This window comes from Globicephala melas, chromosome 5, assembly GCF_963455315.2.
Source record: "Globicephala melas chromosome 5, mGloMel1.2, whole genome shotgun sequence".
Taxonomy (NCBI): Eukaryota; Metazoa; Chordata; class Mammalia; order Artiodactyla; family Delphinidae; genus Globicephala; species Globicephala melas.
In genome coordinates, this window is record NC_083318.1 from 82,614,761 (window position 1) to 82,629,141 (window position 14,381).

General features: G+C 30.2%; 1 protein-coding gene across 1 annotated transcript in view; it reads right to left on the bottom strand.

The window, feature by feature from the left end:
• TECRL (trans-2,3-enoyl-CoA reductase like) overlaps window positions 1–14,381 on the bottom strand; it is a 92,136-nt gene that overhangs the window by 59,754 nt on the left and 18,001 nt on the right. Inside the window, exon 2 of the mRNA XM_030880732.2 lies at window positions 6,177–6,228. Coding sequence (XP_030736592.1) covers window positions 6,177–6,228 — 52 coding nt within the window. The remainder of the gene's footprint in view (window positions 1–6,176; window positions 6,229–14,381) is intronic.

Genomic DNA, 14,381 nt, shown 5'->3' on the forward strand with positions numbered 1-14,381 from the left:
GCAGAAAATCAAGGAGTTCTGGGACTAGCATACTGGATGGTTATTATTTTAGGTGTAATTTTCAATGAAATGCCAGAACTTCGAATGAAGGTGAAATTTTAGTCAGATTCTAGAGCCATCAAAGAAAATAGAGAAAGGTTATGTAGGTAAGTACAAAATAAAGAGGAATGAAGTGTAGTAAACTAGAATAACATGAATCTTACAGAAGGTGAAGTTTTATGTGAAAGAAAATTTAATGACTTAAATTTTAAAAGTTAACTAGATGAATGATGTACTGTGGATTATGACAAAATATAGGAATTTTACTTGATGAACATACAGTCAACCTCAAATTATACTATAGATATGTCTATCTAAAATATTCTTTTTAGATTAAATCATTTTACTTTTGACTCTCCTACATTACTTAGGTACAGCCCAGAAATGACCAAGATAGGCTTTTAGACTCAAGTGATACTGTAATAGGGAATTAAGATATTCTCTTGTTAAGAACATATAGATATAACAAGTAGTAACGTGTTAATCATAATATATTTGTATTATATATACATTATTTGGGGTTTCTGAAAATCTTTTGTCTATACTAAATAAGTTAGCCAGGAAAGATTGCTTAATTCATACAAATGCATTTCATAATTTTCTGAAAAGACTTTAGAACATCTCTATACTTGCCCAGCTCTATGGTGGAAAAGGTAAATATTTTAACAATATGTTCAATTGATGATACACCTTGCCCTAACATCTAATCATACACACACACACACACACACACCCTAAGTTCTGTATATTAAAATGCACAGAATACTTATATAATACCACATAATGCTACCCTATAATCATTTAGATGGTACTATGAATAAAAGCTGTTTCAGTGTGGCTTTATTTGACAGTTTATTCTAACTCATTTCAAGAGAGAACTAGTACTCATTAAAATATATGGTGAGGGCTTCCCTGGCGGCGCAGTTGTTGGGAATCCGCCTGCCAATGCAGGGGACATTGGTTCGAGCCCTGGTTCAGGAAGATCCCACATGCCGCAGAGCAACTGAGCCCATGCACCACAACTGCTGAGCCAGTGCTCTGGAGCCCACAAACTAGAGCCTGCTTGCTGCAGCTACTGAAGCCCGTGCTCCTAGAGCCTGTGCTTCGCAACAGGAGAGGCCACCTCAATGAGAGGCCCCTGCACCACAGCAAAGAGTGGCCCCTGCTCGCCACAACTAGAGAAAGCCTGTGTGCAGCAATGAAGACCCAATGCAGCCAAAAATAAATTAAATAAATAAATTTATTTTAAAAAATAAAATAAACTATATGGTGAAAAGATAAGAGTGCTATTCAGGGTGATATTTGGTAACTATTAAAAATTAAATATTACTGATTTATATAAATATTGGGATTATAATTTTGTAAAGCATTATGCCCCTGAAAATGTTTAGAATTCAAATTTATGAACCCTAAAAATAAATGAAAGGGATGTCAAGAAGTTATCTTCTGAGAATTATGAATGAAAGAAGAGAGAAATCATGATACAAAATAAATGACCATGGGAACATTTTTAAAGTAGAAGTAATTCTCTAAGATTTAAATTTCTAAGATTTAGATATTTAAAAAAGAAAATATATAAAATATCTATATGAGAGAAAACAGCTCTATAAATTTATTAATAATATGTGAGTAGAAGCTAAAATTTTAAAAATGACAAAGACAATTGAAATGGTGAGAATCCTATATCCATTCCTTATACCAGGATATATTCCAGATACCAAAAATATTTTATGTAAAAAACAAAACCATAACTTACAAGTGTAAAAATAAAACATCAGTAACATTTTTAAAGTTTGGAGGATGAAAAAAATAATTCTAAGCTACATAAAACAGAAAATATGAAATATGTAATTGGCAAATTTAGATTTATAAGATTTATTTTTTCCAGAAGAAAATAAAAAACAGTGACTGTGGCCTGTACACCAATTAGTAAAGACATATATTATTAAGGCAATAAAAACATCTGAATAAACAAAAATGTGGGTAAAGACCTTGAATGGGCAATATCCAGAAAAAATACATATAAATCACAAACAAGGGTATGAAAAACTTCTCTAGTGATCCAATACATGGAATCTAATACTAAATGAAATTGTTTTTCCAATCCTTAATTACTAAAAATTGATATCTGTGAATATCCAGGGTTATTGAGAAAAGGGAAAAAAGACATTCTGAAGTATTGTTTTGAGTCTGTAAATTAGGAGGGTAAATTTTGCAATAATGTATTACATCAATAATGAATACATCAATGCATAGTACATGGTAAATGTTCAATAAATATTTTTCAACATTCAACAAATATTGCTGAATAAACAAACATAATATTGCTTTATTATGGAAAGTTAGGTATGTATCCAGAGAATGTGTATTGCTCATCCAAGCAAATGTATATCTCCAGTAATTTTTTTTTTTTTTTTTTTTTTTTTTTTTTTTTTTGCGGTACGCGGGCCTCTCACTGTTGTGGCCTCTCGCGTTGTGGAGCACAGGCTCCAGACGCGCAGGCTCAGCAGCCGTGGCTCACGAGTCCAGCTGCTCCGTGGCATGTGGGATCTTCCCGGACCAGGGCACGAACCCGTGTCCCCTGCATTGGCAGGCGGACTCTCAACCACTGCGCCACCAGGGAAGCCCACGGGAAGTTTTTTTTAAGTTTCCTGAAATCTTAAAAAAAGATCCACATAGTTTTAGGCAGAATGTCACCTGGACTTGTATAATTCTTTATTTTTCATCTCAGTTTTCAAAGCAAGGTTTAATTCTTCTGTGAGACCTTTGTGAGAAGATGAGAATGACTAGAGTGTGGTGTATAGAGACATGAGTATGAAAATCACTGAAGCTCTCCAGGAGAGACTTCAAGATACAAACAAGAATGATAATTACAAGTGTTAATGAATAAATAAATGGAGATAAAGAAAGACTAGTGGAGGATTTGCAGCTGAGGGCTTTTCACCATTTTGGTACATGAAATAAGAAGAGGAGAAATAGGTCAAAGTATATATTTGTATGTGTATGCATATATATAATTTATAATTTTATCTCTTTTTCATGAAAACCATTGCTCTTTTCCTTTTGCCTTAACAGCTAATATTATGACTGTAGTTTCCTCCCCTTTCCACCTCTTCACCAGTCTGATTGTTATGGTGTCACCAAGGTAATCTAAAATATGACTCATAACAAAGCAGAACTGAAAAATTATGAGCCTTAGAAGAGCATAAGATAGTCATTTTATAGGACAAGAAAAATCAGAGTAAAGAAAGTTCTAAAATAGAGCTAAGAAAAATGTTACACTAACACAAGTCAGAGAAATAGGAGGGAGACAAGAAATCAAGTTTAGTCAGAACACCTAAGAGAAGAAAGGATAGAGATAAACGACATGTAGAGAGAATTTTCCCCTCAGGAAACCTAGTCTTCTGATAAGAGTTATATATATATATATATATTATTTTCTTTTCTTTACAAGATTAACAATTCCTATTATAACTCCAGGGCCTAAAAATAAACATCATCCAAAACATCTTAATAAAAAATGATTTGGTGTCAAAAAGTAAAGAAGTAACTGTAAAAACCTTACTGTTACAAAACTGTAGTTATAAAACAACTGTAGATATAAAACTACATATATAATATATATTTTTATGTTAAAATAATTTATGAATTTGAATAAAGTATTCAATATTGGTCAATCTTAAAATATGCTAAAAACATGAAATATTAAGGCAATCAACACATAATTTTTTTTACCATTATATATACAGTCACATATTGTTAGATTTAGCAATATTTTTTTATTTCCTTTCACCGTTTGGCAAATGCATTAAGCATAATGTCCAATTTAATTCACTTCTAGATATTTCTCTGTAATGTGATACAGAAAAAAATGTTTTTGTGTTTCTGTACTTTGTAAAACCTGAAGACCAATACGTCTTTGAAATACACTATAATAAATACAAGATCTTCTGAATCTTATTTTTCTTTAAGTGATGGGTATACTTTTAAAGTAAAGGTAATTTTGAAAAAGTAGAAAAAGTTACAATTTATTTAAAGCTGATAAAGTTTAGAACTGTGCTTCAAAAAGTGAATAAAATAATAGGGGTCAAGAAATCCTTAAGTCTTGATACAGGTATTAAAACTAACCATATTATCATCATATTTTCAACTGTCCAGTTCTGAAACTGGATGTTACTAGGATTTTTCACAAGCTATTACACCTCACTTTCCTAATTACTAGAAAAGGCTCTAGACCACATAAATGTAGAACTGGTTCTAAAATTTTAAGTCACTGTATAATTATGTCTATATGTAGATACAAACTAACATAAAAATAGTCATAATATCACACATCAAGGTGACGGCACATTCTTTCTAAACATACATTAGCTTTTGACTAACTTCCTTGTTTCCAGACAGTGATAGAAATAATATATTCTTACATTGTCATTATTAACTTAAATGAAATAATTTTGTTGTATCTTTCTGCTTTATAGCAAAAAAGTCTTTTTTAAATGTCTTCGCACTTATTACTACAATCTAAACTTTCTGAAACTTTACTAGATAAAATTACTAAGTCTTTCAAAGGATGGAAATTCAATTGCTAGCTTAACAAAACAAATGCATTTAGAATGTAAATAAACTGGAAATACTTGAAATAACCAGGGTAACATCTTTCACATATGTACTAAGGTAGAAATTTTGAGTTTTCAATAATTTAGAAAATATTGGCATAAATATACAGAGAATTTAATTACCAAGCTAAAAGTTAGAGAATTAATCCACAAGAGATCTCTGCACTTCACTTGTTTTATTCTTTTTTCTCTACTATAATGCATTTCTGGTTCTCTTCTGCATATCCAAATCCTACATGTCCTTATGGCAAAATATCAAAACTCACCTGCCTCAAGAATTTTAAACTGGCTAAGCATATTTCAAATAATTCTGTTTCATCCTGTATCTGCTTTATGTTCCTATTAAAAATTCTAAATAGAGCTTTCCCCAAATATTTATAAATTTTATATACATTGACTACTTGGGTTTTATTTTTATATTCTTTATATATATATATATATATATATAAAATCTTCTTCATGAGCAATTTTTTGAAGGCTAATAAGATGTCTTCTATCTTCATTTGATTATTCATTATGCCTAGCATAATGTCATATACACAAAAAGTATTCAGCAAATAGTCTACATTTTTCCTGAAAGAAAATAATGAAAATAATAAAACAGTTCTACCAATTTTACTCTCAAGTATTGTTAAACAATTTGATGTATTAAATTGTGAGCTTTAACTATTTTCAGAAAAGAAATGTTGTTCAACTAAATCCAAAAGTATTAAAAATGCTCCTTAGCAAAATCCACAGAATGTACAACACCAAAAATGAATCCTAATGTAAACTGTGGACTTTGGGTAATTATGATGTGTCAATGTAAGTTTGGGGGGTGTACAAATGTACGACTCTGTATGCTTGTGGTGGAGAATGCTGTACCCCTGTGGGGCAGGTGTATATGGGAACTCTGTATTTTCTGCATAATTTTTCTGTGAATCTAAAACTGCTCTAAAAATTTAGTTACTTAAAAATTGTTACCTAATAATTATAGACATTATCACTATGTTAACAATTATAGCTAAACTAATTGAAAAGTTGTAAAAATAAAAGAAATCTCATATAATTATTTCCCGATAAATAGTAACAGGAGATCTCTTAATGAGATCTCTTAAATCTAGCTATTAAAATTAAATAACAATTTAAATGCATTGTTTAAAGAATTTCTGTGTGGAAGATATTTGACCAGTATAAATACTGAAGTAAAAATTTGCTCTATATTTGCTTAAATGTAAAGAAATATCTTATATTGATTAATGCCTTTCACATATAGGAAGTTTCTTGTTAGTATGAAAAAAGTTCAAATAAAAAACTGAAAGAGTGTTGAAGATTAAAATGTGAATTAGAAAGTTAGATATGAAAATGTTCACAATGAAGAAGTGTTTAGAATAGAATAGAATATTTCTGAGTTCCATGTAAAAATATGATTTCCACACACTCTTTCCAGCGTAATATTGAACTTATTCTTACAGGTAAATCTTAAGCAATTTGAGAAAAAAAAGACTGTAATATAAATTCAAAATTGTGTATAAAACTTACATGCTTTGTGAAATTTTTGTTTCACGTCATGAATAGTAGATTTTTGTGTCACCTGAAAAATAAAATAGAATTATAAGGAAAAAGTGTTCATTTGTTTGCTACATATTTGTTTAAGAAGAAAACATAATTTAATATATTCAAAATGTAAAATAAGTACAAAATAGCCAGCTTGTTTTGTTTAGCTCTTTAGGCACTACTGCTTTGACAACCTTGAAAATTTTCATCAGTATAGCTTTTTCCAAAGTTTTATATTTGTATATAATAATAATAGTATAATCATGTGAGTCCATCCAAATTTTTATCTCAAAATATACTTTTGAATTTTCTCTGCCCATATTATTAAATTTCTGGTTTCCAAATTGATGAGACTATCAATTAAAAGTATGAGTAAATGCAAAAAGAGAAAAAATATATAGTAAAAGAGTTTATCAGAGGAGGCCAGGGATATAAAATTGATTTACATGGACAAAAGAGGGAAATGTTTACTTCAAAATATTATAAGAAAAAAATATATATCCTATCTAAACCCTGTAGTTAGTTATGTTTTTAAAACTTCCATCCAAAAATATAATAGGTCCATCAAGAATCTGTTAGATACCTTTTTTTTTTGGAATCTTTAAGTATATTATTGTTATTTGATCCTAATCTACTAAAATTACCTCTTTCTAATGTTAGAAAAGTGCATAAGGGAAAAATATTTCTTCATCTAAATAGGAAAATTCATGATAAGAGTTTTATCCAAACACCTCAAGCCATCACAGTACTTTTTGACTTTCTGATTTTGTTCATATCAAACTTGCCAACTGAAATTCCCCTCTGCCTCTGATTCTTCACTGGCTTATGAAAAACCCAACAATCCTTCAAAGTCTACATCAAAGACATTTTCATGATCATGGAAGTCAAATTTATTTCCTTTCTCTAAACATGTATAGAATATTGCATACATTATTTTATTTTTTGCTACACTAAAAATCTTCTTATGGCTATTTTGGAGGACAAAATGAAAAAAAAGTGCATAAAGGGATGCCACATAATAATACTCCAGGCAGTTCTTATTAACATTATTATATTATATTTAATATTGTATTATATATCAAAAGCATGATGATGAATTCATTTCTTTTACTATATTCCACTCCCTCCCATAACCAAGTGTGTGATATACCATTCAGAATTTTTTTCTTATTTTTTCTATTTATATAGTTTACTAACAAGAAAGTTCTAAGATTTGGGCAATGAAAAATGATATTAATTTCCAGTTATGTTATGCTTTAAATAACAAAAGAACCCTAAATGATTCTGTTACTATGAAATTTTAAATTGTTCATAGCACTGTCCTTTTCTGGAATATGTTAGGAAATATTTGAAAAAGTTTTTAGAGAGGGTAATATATATTTATTTGTGTGAACATGTCATATTTCATTTTAATTTTGATTATTGCATTTGATATTTGAATTATATTTTTAAAAGGGGATGATTTGTTTTAACAATGTTCATTGCTTTATCTCACTGTTACTTAATCACGAAGCAGTATTATATGTTGTGTCCTCTGACAGGGATGCCTAAAATCCATGTGCTATCTCTACAGTAACAAATACCGGTCCATCAGTCTTTTCAAGGGCCATCTAATTTTTAAAAAATAATAATTTTCATAATTAACAATCCCTCTGTTAGGATTTGCTATATGCTTAACTTCTGCTTTATGAGGGCACATAATCTTGTGCTTACGCGCTGGCAGTTCCAACAATCTATCAGGTTCTTGAAAACAATGATCTTCTGTATTGCAGTTTGTGTCTCAACATGTAGCACACCACATAGCATATAAGGAAGTGTTAAGTCACTTTTGTTGAAGTCAAAAGTAAAGCTGTGAATGCAAAGTCACATGAAAACAGAAGCTCCTTGATCTGATATGAAGTGTTTCACAAGTAGATTACTATGGAAAAGCTGTATGTTTTTTTCCCAAACCAGCATACATTAAATGACAATATTCTAATTTATATATGCATATTTTTTCCTGAATTTACAAACTTTCAAGACTAAGATTATGTTCTCCTGAAAATACCTACATGTGGGAAGTGGGTTGTTATTAAAAGCTTTCTCACAAAGTTTTAAATTTTTTTTTTATTTTTTTAAATTACATTGGACTTTCACTTGTTAAAATGTTGATTTTGCATAAATCTTTGAGAACTGACCTTTCTGGAGCAATTTTAGTCAAATACAGCAGAAAAGAATATAATTAACCATTAAATGATTCAGACAGCGTTGCTCAATTAGCCACAAGACTATGCTTGATCAACTCTTTCAGTACTTTAGCTGTACTCAGAACACAAATAGAGGAAAAGATGATAATTAACAGAGCATATAGGACTTTCTGATTACTAAATTGATGACTCTGTAGCTTCATCAAGAAGTTTATTCGTAATAACTTCTACTTTTTAGCCAGTTTTACCTCTTAAAAAGGACAAACTATCATTACAATAATGTATTCACTTTTATATATCACCATTAATTGTGCAGATGGAAGAAATAAGTATTCCGTCATCTGAAATCCTGAAATTCTCTTCATTAATGTTTCCTTCTAATTAGAGGAAATTAATCTTAAAATGTTAAGTACACAAGGTAAATGATGTTTGAAACAGAAATTTACCTCTGAATTTCAACTGATCGTAGTTGAATTTTGGGTCATCATTACTTTATTCAACACTTAAGTTGATGGACTTAGATAAAGCTTTTCACATTCAAGTGAAATTTAGGATTTGCTTGAATTTGCCCCCTGTGAAGATACTGCAGTATTTCACAAAAAACTTTTTTTTTTTGCACTATTACTAATTTTTAAAACTATATTTTAGCCACTTTCTCAGGAACTCCTTAAAATGAACAGATATCTCCAGAATACTGTTTGTCCTGCTTAGAGAAATGAACATTAAATAGTAAGGAAAAATAACAACTTGAAATTTGTTTGACAGAGTAATTGCAAAGTGCAAACCAAAAATTGTTAATGAACTTTGTAAAAAAATGTGTTTACTAAAGACACAGAGAGACTATATAGTATACATAAAACAAAAAGACACATAGAATATATAGTTGCATATACATTACTCAGAATGGACAGGAAGTTTTCTGAGTAAAAATATATTATTTTACTAGTGAATAACCTTCAGATTGTAACTAAGATACAAATAAGCAATCTATATGAAAACATTCTTATAAATTCAGAACATGTTTGATATTTTATAGAATATCAAGAATTTTTGCTATGAATGAAATTGACATGATACTATAGATATGCAGAAATATCAGTTTTAATAAGGTTTAAACATTTTAAATTTAACTGGATTTCATTTACTATTTAAGAAATTAGATAATTGTTTTTTAGCCTATCAATTTTATTTCTTTATATACTACATTGGATTATTTAAAATGAGTTTTTGTTATGTCAAAATACTATATGTACGTATATACACATATTTTTCAATTTTTAGTATCATAACAAATGGTTCTTTATATGTTGCAATAACACATTTAGTCAATTCATTTTTAATTCAAAAAGAAAATAAACATTAATAAATTCTTTATAATTTTTACCATAGAAATTTTCAAAAATATATTCTTCTGAAATAATATGCTTTTTTTAAAATAAAAAACAAAAGATACTTTATTATTATCCTAAAGTTTCATAACTGGAAAAAATCTATTTGCACATTGTTTTAATATAACATTACCCTGATGATATTGATTTTATTTTATTTATTTAATTTTTAAAACATCTTTATTGGAGTATAGTTGCTTTACAATGTTGTGTTAGTTTCTTCTGTATAACAAAGTGAATCAGCTATATGTATACATATATCCCCATATCCCCTCCCTCTTGCATCTGCCTCCCACCCTTCCTATCCCACCCCTCTAGGTTGTCACAAAGCACAGATCTGATCTCCCTGTGCTATGCAGCTGCTTCCCACTACCTTGAATAATAAGCTTTTAAATAAATACTTTACTCCCCAGTAAATTATGTGTAAATATAAATTTTATTTAGGAGTATAGCCTAGATATTATTTATTTTCTTATTACATATACATATATATCATATAAATATTATAAATATGAGTAGAGGGAAAATATGGTGAAAAATATGACTGAATATCTGATTTTATTATATGTAATTTTTGTATAGTTATATTATTTCAACATTGCAGACATAAATAAAATCTCAGTAGCCACTCTAAAACTAATATTTAATTTTTATAATCCTTCAATAAAATTAAATGTCCTTTAGTGACTAGAATATTTATTTATAGTATTTATTGCAAAGCCATTTCATTTCTATTCAATATGAAAATGGTAGTCTTTATATAATATGTATTAAATAAATGGTTATTTCTATACACTTGTTTTCTGTCTTATAACTTGAAATTCTAACATATGGAAAATATGAAAGAAAATTTAACATTGCAACTAGAGTTTGATACCCTATCAAAATAAAGAAAAAAAAGAAATATGTTTTATTAAAGTAGAAAATAATTCTGGTTTTATAGAACACACAATTTTCCATGGTGAATGGTCTTTCTGGAATATTTTTTAGGATGTATGATTTATAAACTAGGCGAGGATATTTTAGGACTAGAGAGGATCATGAAGACCACAGAATTAAAAGCATATATTTAAGAATAAAATAAAGCCTGGTGAAATGTATGATTACTTCTTAGATGACTTTGATTATGCTTTCCTATTGCAGGTTTGTGATGTCAAGAAAATAATCCTTGCATTCAGGAAAGTTTAGACTTAATACATGATATTAAAACATGATATTACTGAAATAAGGAAGCTCAAATCCTATTTAAATGAAGTGGTTTCTGTATAAATACTAAAGGACTATTTCAAATAAAATAGTGTTATCTATGGGCAAACTAATAAGTAATCATTAAGAAAACAATCTGTTAAAAACACTATGATAAGTTTTACTTTTTCTTTTCCAACTGTATTCCTTTTATTTCTTTTTCTTCTCTGATTGCCGTGACTAGGACTTCCAAAATTATGTTAAATTAGAGTGGCAAGAGTGGACATCCTTGTATTGTTCCTGATCTTACAGGAAATGCTTTCAGTTTTTCACCACTGAGAATGATGTTTGCTGTGGGTTTGTCATATATAGCCTTTATTATGTTGACATAGGTTCCCTCTATGCTCACTTTCTGGAGAGTTTTTATCATAAATTGGTGTTGAATTTTGCCAAAAACTTTTTCTGCATCTATTGAGATGATCATATGGTTTTTATTCTTCAATTTCTTAATATGGTGTATCACATTGATTGAGTTGTGTACACTGAAGAATCCTTGCATCCCTCGGATAAATCCCACTTGATCATGGTGATCATGTATGATCCTTTTCATGGTTGTTGGATTCTGTTTGCTAGTATTTTGTTGAGGATTTTTGCATCTATATTCATCAGTGATATTGGTCTGTAATATTCTTTTTTTGTAGTATCTTTGTCTGGTTTTGGTATCAGGGTGATGTGGCCTCATAGAATGAATTCGGGAGGGTTCCTCCCTCTGCAATTTTTTGGAAGAGTTTGAGAGGGATGGGTGTTAGCCCTTCTCAAAAGGTTTGATAGAATTTGCCTGTGAAGTCATCTGGTCCTGGACTTTTGTTTGTTGGAAGATTTTTAATCACAGCTTCAATTTTGTTACTTGTGATTGGTCTGTTCATATTTTCTGTTTCTTCCTGGTTCAGTCTTGGAAGGTTATACCTTTCTAAGAATTTGTCCATTTCTTCCAGGTTGTCCATTTTATTGGCATAGAGTTGTTTGTAGTAGTCTCTTATGATGCTTTGTATTTCTGTGGTGTCCGTTGTAATGTCTCCTTTTTCATTTCTAATTTTATTGATTGGAGTCCTCTCCCTCTTTTTCTTGATGAGTCTGGCTAAAGGATTACCAATTTTGTTTATCTTCTCAAAGAACCAGCTTTTAGTTTTATTGATCTTGCCTACTGTTTTCTTTGTTTCTATTTCATTTATTTCAGCTGTGATCTTTATGAATTCTTTCCTTCTATAACTTCGGGTTTTGTTTGTTCTTCTTTCTGTAGTTCCTTTAGGTGTAAGGTTAGATTGTTTATGTGAGATTTTTCTTGTTTCTTGATGTAGGCATATATAGCTATAAACTTCCCTCTTAGAACTGCTTTTGCTGCATCCCATAGATTTTGGATCATTGTGTTTTAATTGTAATTTGTCTCTAGGTATTTTTTGATTTCCTCTTTGATTTCTTCAGTGATCTCTTGGTTATTTAGCACTGTACTTAGTCTCCGCGTTTTTGTGTTTTTTACATTTTTTCCCCTGTAATTGCTTTCTAATTTCATAGCGTTGTGGTCAGAAAAGATGCTTGATATGATGTCAGTTTTCTTACATTTACCAAGGTTTGATTTGTGACCCAGGATGTACTCTATCCTGGAGAATGTTTCGTGTGCACTTGAGAAGAAAGTGTAATCTGCTGTTTTTGGATGAAATGTCCTATAAATATCAATTAAATCTATCTGGTCTATTTAGTCATTTAAAGCTTGTGTTTACTTATTAATTTTCTGTCTGGATGATCTGTCCATTGGTGTAAGTGAGATGTTAAAGTCCGTCACTATTATTGTGTTACTGTTGATTTCCTCTTTTATAGCTGTTGGTAGTTGCCTTATGTATTGAGGTGCTCCTATGATGGGTGAATATATATTTATAATTGTTATATCTTCTTCTTGGATTGATCCCTTGATCATTATGTAGTGTCCTTTCTTGTTTCTGGATGACATGATACTATACATAGAAAATTCTAAATGTCACCAGAAAACTACTAGAGCTAATCAATGAATTTGGTAAAGTTGCAGGATACAAAATTAATGCACAGAAATCTCTTGCATTCCTATACACTAATGATGAAAAATCTGAAAGAGAAATTAAGGAAACACTCTCATTAACCATTGCAACAAAAAGAATAAAATACCCAGGAATAAACCTACCTAAGGAGGGAAAAGACTTGTACTCAGAAAAGTGTAAGACACTGATGAAAGAAATCAAAGATGACACACACAGATGGAGAGATACACCATTTTCTTGGATTGGAAGAATCAATATTTTGAAAATGACTATACTACCCAAAGCAATCTACAGATTCAATGCAATCCCTATCAAATTACCAGTGGCATTCTTTACAGAACTAGAACAAAATATCTTAAAATTTGTATGGAGACACAAAAGACCTCAAATAGCCAAAGCAGTCTTGAGGGAAAAAAAACGGAGCTGGAGGAATCAGACTCCCTGACTTCAAACTATACTACAGTGCTACAGTAATCAAGACAATATGGTACTGGCACAGAAACGGAAATATAGATCAATGGAACAGGATAGAAAGCTCAGAGATAAACCTATGCACCTATGGTCAACTAATCTATGACAAAGGAGGCACGGATATACAATGGAGAAAAGACAGTCTCTTCAATAAATAGTGCTGGGAAAACTGGACAGCTACATGTAAAAGAATGAAACTAGAACACTCCCTAACACCGTATGCAAAAATAAACTCAAAATGGATTAAAGACCTAAATGTAAGACTGGACACTATACAACTCTTAGAGGAATACATAGGAAGAACACTCTTTGACATAAATCACAGCAAGATCTTTTTTGATCCACCTCCTAGAGTAATGGAAATAAAAACAAAAATAAACAAATGGGATCTAATAAAACTTAAAAGCTCTTATGAACAAAGGAAACTACAAACAAGACGAAAAGACAACCCTCAGAATGGGAGAAAATATTTGCAAACAAATCAATAAACAAAGGATTAATCTCCAAAATATATAAATAGCTCATGCAGCTCAATATTAAAAAAAACAAACAACCCAATTAAAAAATAGGCAGAAGATGTAAATAGACATTTCTCCAAAAAAGACATACAGATGGCCAAGAAGCTCATGAAAATCTGCTCAACATCACTAATTATTAGAGAAATGCAATTCAAAACTACAATTAGGTATCATCTCAAACCAGTTAGAATGAGCATCATCAGAAAATCTACAATAAACAAATGCTAGAGAGGGTGTGGAGAAAAGGGAACCCTCTTGCACTGTTGGTGGGAATGTAAATTGATACAGCTACTATGCAGAACAGCATGGAGGTTCCTTAAAAAACTATAAATAGAATTACCATATGACCCAGCAATCCCACTACTGGGCATAT